Below are 7,018 nucleotides of genomic sequence, written 5' to 3'. Positions count from 1 at the left end.
AATACAATCAGCATTGGGAACTATCGACTGAAAATAGTCGAAAGTTAAAAATCACTCCAAACAGTCGATAGTCATATAACCAGCGACGGTTAGATTGTTTTTTCCATTCGTCATATTAGACGAAAATGTCCGAATTCCTTCCCGTATAATTTGTGAGGGAGGATAAGCCGGAGATAATTGCTTGGATCTGTTCATTTTAAATCTATTTCAATGTGAAATTGGCAGTGTTAATTAATGTTATACGTTTCATAGTATTTAATGTTAAATATATGACTTTTCTCGATACAAGAGCCAGTATAGAAAGGAGGAAGAAAAGTTAGTACAGGGCGCTGTGACTTGTATCGAGTGGGTATAAATTACCAGGGATCATTATAAAGTTTCTCTTTTGTTCCAAGGCCATAACTGGTGTATTAATTCCGTCCCGTCCCGAATCATAAGTGATTCGTAATATTTAATTTTAATATTTGGAAAATAATGAATACATAATATAATCTTTTCTATGAATACTAAAATACTATTTTATCGTATTTTAATAATGTCAATTGCTATTTTTAAATAGCATAGTAAATATAGATAATACATTAGAACTTAAACAAAACCTAAAAAATAAAGATGTTTTTTATATGTTTTAAAGTCTCCTTTTACCAACGATGATGTATCTCGACTGGACCTACAGTTTAACGTGGGCTCCGAACCACGGTCCTTGGCATTAAACCTACCGACTGGCGAGTGACCAACTTAGAAATCATCCCAGAAGACATCCGGTCTTATCCAGCCTGGATACTGCCGTGACTGGGTTCATTTTCCTTGTCGGAGTTTGCACTCTTGCCTAAGAACACTGGGCTTTTCATTAGTATTATCTCATATAGAAGACTTTAATTCTAGTAATTCAATTAGTGTTACAATATCATATTTAAAGCTAGACATTTTCCTCTATTGACCTTAAAAATATCTCTGTACACAATAAAAAACGGCGCCGACAAGGGTGGACTGACAGGTGCCCGACGACATGTCGTTGCCGATATATAGGCGATACCGACATATAGGCGAGTGTGAAAGGGTTCCATTTGTTTACGAAAGATTATGCGTCCACCGATATCGTTGTCGTGTCGGTACCAGCAGATGTGAAAACGCCCAATGACAATAGTTAAACAATCACAAACATAAATATTCGACCATGCCCCAGCAGGATTCGAACTCGCGACTATCGCAACAGTAGGAGGAACGTCCTGTCACCTTTACTACTGCGCCAGCAAGCCGGCCATAAATATTTTATTATTTTCAAGGTAGCGGCAAGGACGACTAAACCAGAATTTTAAAAATCAGTCGATTGAAACTAGAAGAACCGAAAATAGTAACTAAAAATAGACGACTGAAACAGTCACAAGTAAAAAGTGGCAAAATCACTCGGACCGAAAATAGCGACTTGAACAGTCGATAGTAAAAAGTAGTTAATTTCGGTCGATAGTTCCCAACGCTAAATATAATGTATTCAATATATCAAATAACTTAAATAAAATAAATAACATGTCAATATTTGTGGCCCTATTAACTAATTAATATTAATTTACACACATATTAATCATAACATATTAGTTATCAATTTATCAAAAATTTTTGAGAAAAATACTGATATTTCAGGCAATACTTTTAGACCGATATAGGGATATAGAAAAAATTTATATATCGATATTTTCTGTAAAAAATATCGATATTTTCTGAAAAAATATCGATATTTTTTGCAGATATATCGATATTTCTTAGAATAAATTAAATATAATTTTTAAAATAGTAACTGAAAATAGACGACTGAAACAGTCACTAGTAAAAAGTGACAAAATCACTCGAACCGAAAATAGCGACTAGAACAGTCGATAGTAAAAAGTCGTTAATTTCAGTCGATAGTTCCCAACGCTAAATATAATGTATTCAATATATCAAATAACTTAAAGAAAATAAATAACATGTCAATATTTGTGGTCCTATTAACAAATTAATATTTGATTACGTACATATTAATCTTAACATCTTAGTTATCAATTAATCAAAAATTTTTGATAATAATATTGATATTTGAGGCAATACTTTTAGACCGATATAGGGATGTAGAAAAAATACCTATATATCGATATTTTCTGAAAAAAATATCGTTTTTTTTTTGGCAGATATATCGATATTTTTTGGAATAAATTATATATAATTTTTTTAACCGTCAAAATTGGTACTTAATATTAAATGGTAGGCGACTTTTTCGTAGATAATTTTAAAGGTCCACTTTTTAGGAGATGTAAGAAAAATATATCTTTTTTAGGCTAATATTTCACTATTTTTACTAAATTATAATAAACCTTTAAAATAAGTACGAAAAGTACCAATTTAAAAAGTTAATTAAAAATAATTAAATGATTTTTATAATCTTTAAGAAATATATTTAATATTTTTAAAAATATATTTTAAAGTCTCCTTTTACCGACTATGGGTTTATCTGAACTGGATCTACAGTTTACCGTGGGCTCCGAACCACGGTTCTCAGCATTAAAGCCTACCGACTGGCGAGTGACCAACTTTAGAAATCATCCCAGAAGACATCCAGTCTTACCCAGCCTGGTTACTGCCGTGACTGGGATCATTTTCCTTGTCGGATTTTATACTCTTGCCTAGAACATTCACAAATTTTAAACAATCACAAACATAAATTTACGACCATGCCCCAGCAGGATTCGAACCCGCGGCTATCGCAACAGTAGGAGGAAATTAATTTTTTTGAGAAAATATCGGCCTAGAAAAATATCGATGTATCTATATATCGATCAAAAGAATATCGGAGAATATATATATATATATATATATATATATATATATATATATATACATATATATATATATATATATATATATATATATATATAGAGAGAGAGAGAGAGAGAGTATCAAACTTAAAATTTTAAAAAATTTTAATGGTTTTTGAAAAGAAGTATCTAACTTTTGCTTTAGTATTTCTTTCCCGATCATAAAACATTTGTTTGGTCAAATATAGGACTGGAGTCGAAAACATTATACGAAAACAGGTTTTAAGGGTGTGTATCGAAATGTTGTTTTCAGATTGCAACAACAATTAAATATAATATAATAATTTCAACGATTTTACTACGAACAAACCCGAACCATTTATTACCATATCAATTTAATCAATTAAGTTTAATTTAATTAGTTGCCACAATTTTTCCCTTTTTTGTTTGCTTGATGTGGCTGTATAGAGAGCATGTGTTAATTTTCTGTTCCTCGTCTCCCATAAGGTAGATTTGCAAACATTTTGAATTAGCATCAGGTATCGAACATAATGAATCAATTTAATGGCGCACTTAGCCCTGAATCTTGATATTGATTGAAAATCTCGACCATCCTCATTGTAGTCGCTCCAAATGATGCCTTTTGGAAGTAAGAATTAAATTGACGAATTTTTCGCAAACACAATTTCGATTGAGATGTGACTCCACCCAATAGCGTTTTCAACTGTTCTGGTGACATATTTAATAAGGAAATGATTTTGATGCACAGCAAAGACCGTCCGATTCACATTTGTGTTTAAAAGCTTGACAATGTTTGCATCTTTTCCATATTGCTGATGACGACTTGTGCATGTGACAACGAATACTTTTCAGGCCCTATATTCGAACGTGACGTGCCTCTCGTCTCAATCTATGAGCTTGAAGATGTTCATTATATTGCTCTCCACTTTCGTTTATAAGTGTTTGCAACTTGGTAAAAATATTATATCGCGCGAATGATATGGCCTTGACAATGAATACTGTTGATTTAAAGGAACAAAGCGTGGGTTGATATTAAGACTGAATACTGCGACAAGTTAAACTTTTAGATATGGTATGTTGATTTATTAAAGAAATTTAATCCCCGTTTCGTTTGGTATCGCTGTTCGCCAAGTCGCTACTTTCTTTGTGAAATAAAATCGTCTTTGCAGTAAGTTTTTTTTGGTTTGATATTTATGATGTATACCGATTGTATTAATATTTTAACCAGTTAATGTGTGTGCTTGAAATTATATAACATAAACTATATACTTCTGTAATAACAACTTTATTATTATTAATTCAACTTTATTCAGTAATAATTATATTTAACATTATATTTCTGGGAGGGAGTGATTAGACACTGTTTAATTTTAAAAAATCATTTATTTTACCAATCATCAACAGATATATCTTCAACAATATCTTTTTGATCAACATCATTCAAATGATTCTCCTTCATAATTTTATTTCTTTTCACATTTTTTCCACCCCTCTTTCCACGTTTAGGTTTCTTCTCAAGTTCATTCTCAGAGTCTTCGGAATCACTAGGGAATAACTCAACTGGGACATCTTGTGCTAAGGATTTATCATTTTTCTTATTCACTCTCTTCAAAGTTGGCAACTTGTAATCAGCCAAAGCATCATTGTTCGTAAGAGCCTTGCTTTTCCGGATATTTCTGACTTTGCACCATGATGTATAAAATGTTACCAATGGTGTACCTTTAGCTCTAATTTGGGATTCCCAGCCTTCTATCTGTTTAACATCAGTCAGTTGTAACATTAGTTTAGACCTTTCGCTTTCAATAAAATTTGAGTTTTGTTCAATTTTTTCTAGTGCTTGTTTTAATTTTCTAGTATACTTCATAGTTTTGCATTTTTTAATAAATTGTTTAATCTAAAATCATACAATACACTAACGTGACTTCCAATAAAATATTGTTAATTACATACCTGCAAAATGCAAACCAAACTAAGGTCAGGAAAACTGACAGAATGAGAAACTATTGATAAATATTCCAATATCTGAGAATAAATTGTATCTATAATGGTATCCTTAAAACCATTTTCCAACAACTGTGATTTGGATAGTCTTAGTAAACATGTAAAATGCAATGGTTTCATTGATATTTTTTGATGTTTTTTATCAAAATTATATGAAGTTAAAACCTAAAAAATAAATTATTAGTCACTTTGTTGTTATATATAATTTACCTTACCTCTAACAAAAATGGTAAAATAGGTATAAAAACCTTTGTATCTTTAGTAAAATCAATTAAAATCTGAACTACATGAAACCTTAATGGATAATATTGGGCAGTTGGTACAAGTTTTATTGTGCCTAGGCAAACTTGTATAAAAGGATAAACTAGTTGATGCATTTGTTGTTTATTTTGAGTTAAAGCTAATAAACTGCCCCATAATCGTAAAGAATTAACAAATTGCCAATTATATACTGCTTGTGTATTTTCCTTTTTGTTAACTGTAATAGCATTGCGAAGTTGGATTGCTAACTGTCTAATGTATAGAAATACATGAGTATATGACACATTTAAGTCAAGAGCAAACATTTCCACTAGTGATCTTCTCATAAAATTAATGGATGCCAAAGTGCTAATGCTAACAAACTTTGAGTTTCTGACGTAAGCCATATACATTGACTTAATGCATATATCTAAAGTTCCTCCCATTTGGTTGGTTACAATCCTCAATATACAGAAAAATGACAAAACTCTAACTGAATCATCAGCCGTACTCCATAATTTGATTAATTTCGTTAATATCGATTTTGTTATATTTGTGTACGAATTAAGCATTGGGCTCATATAATGTAGGTGTTTTAAAAGGACAGTTTGTATATTTGATGATGTTACTCCTATTAGTAGCTACGAACAAAAATCATATATAATATAGGATACACATGTAAAACCAATAATAAATCCTTTACTTACCTTTAATAAGTTAGTAAAATATAATTTTAAAACCCTTTTTACTTTATTGAACTTTTTACATTTATGTGGAGGTTGTTTTGATCCTGACTGTAGTCCTAAATATCTCCTTATTGCAGGACCAAGTTCCATAACACAAATTTGTATTATTGCGTTAAATACAGATGATGCTAAAAATTATTTATAACTCATATGTTTACAGATATAGTGTAATCATACCTTCAACTTTATATTTCAAAGGTTCATTTTCTTCCTCAGAATTAGACACTCTTTTTAAAGCAGCATGGAATGCTTGGGTTAATTCAATTATTGTTTTATTACTTCTGTCAGTTTTTATACTACTTTGCCATTGTTTTATCAATTTCAATGTGATAATATGGTTATCCTTAGGAGAATCGTCTTCAGCTTCAAAATCACTTTCATCACTTGCTACTTCTAAATCAGTATTGGGTTTATGAACTGATTCTTTTTTTACATCTTCATCTGCTGACTGATCTTCACCCTCCTCATCTGACAATGCAAATTGTAGTAGTTTGTTATCATTTTCCTAAAAATAATTCGATTAAAATTTGAATATTATATTTAAAATACTGTACTTGTAAAAATTTGTAGAACTCAGGATCTGTTTTCTTAAGCTTTTCTAGGTCTTCTTTATGCTTTTCAGTTAAAGATTCTTCATCTGCATCAACATCGCTTTCTAAATCACTGTCTGTTTTAATTAAACTATTTTCGTCTATATCGGAAGAAGAATCGTTTTCTAGCACATTTTCCAACTCACTATCACTATTTTTAGTTTCGTTGATTCCTTTAATTGTTGGATTTGTTTGTTTTAATATTTTGTTTCGTTTAATGTGGTTTTTTAACACTAGTCCTTTAGACTTTTTCTTTACTAGAGACTTGTTTATTTTAACCATTTTGATACAAATTGTTTATGTCTTACCAAGAGCATGAAAAACATGCCTAAAATGTAAGGTTAGTTTGAAATCTTAACCTTTTAACCAACTTAGCCAACTTTAAAGTTTGGTTTTATTTACTACCAATATAGTTACGTACTAGTTACTGGGGATGCCGAAAAAAATATTGGCCGATGTTTACAAAAAAATTAAAGATATTTCGTAAACATTTTAAAAACCTTTTAATTATTTTTAATAAACTTGGCTATGGGTTAAGGATGCCAAAAAAAACATATATCGATATTTTTTTCAAATAATATCGAAATTATAGGCATATTTTTTTGACCGATATATCCATATTTTTGTAAGC

At 30.4% G+C, this 7,018-nt stretch overlaps 1 protein-coding gene across 1 annotated transcript; it reads right to left on the bottom strand.

The window, feature by feature from the left end:
- Positions 1–4,173: 4,173 nt before the first annotated feature.
- Positions 4,174–6,750, bottom strand: Noc2 (Nucleolar complex protein 2). Its single transcript, XM_076410461.1, has 6 exons — positions 6,352–6,750; positions 5,975–6,302; positions 5,759–5,925; positions 5,027–5,692; positions 4,761–4,976; positions 4,174–4,704 (listed from the first exon to the last, which is right to left on the bottom strand). Exons 1-6 carry the CDS (start codon positions 6,667–6,669, stop codon positions 4,198–4,200), a joined length of 2,202 nt encoding a protein of 733 aa, XP_076266576.1. The 5' UTR covers positions 6,670–6,750; the 3' UTR covers positions 4,174–4,197.
- Positions 6,751–7,018: the final 268 nt, after the last annotated feature.

This window comes from Rhynchophorus ferrugineus, unplaced genomic scaffold (genome assembly GCF_030347505.1).
Source record: "Rhynchophorus ferrugineus isolate W39M unplaced genomic scaffold, kcgeb_rfMv2 rfM1, whole genome shotgun sequence".
Taxonomy (NCBI): Eukaryota; Metazoa; Arthropoda; class Insecta; order Coleoptera; family Curculionidae; genus Rhynchophorus; species Rhynchophorus ferrugineus.
This window is presented reverse-complemented; position numbering and strand designations above follow the sequence as displayed.

Coding starts and splice junctions, on each gene's coding strand:
- Noc2 (XM_076410461.1), bottom strand. CDS start 6,669: ATGGTTAAAATAAACAAGTCTCTAGTAAAGAAAAAGTCTAAAGGACTA. Junction 6,303..6,351: donor AGTTCTACAAATTTTTACAA/GTACAGTATTTT, acceptor AATTATTTTTAG/GAAAATGATAACAAACTACT. Junction 5,693..5,758: donor ATTTTACTAACTTATTAAAG/GTAAGTAAAGGA, acceptor TTTTGTTCGTAG/CTACTAATAGGAGTAACATC.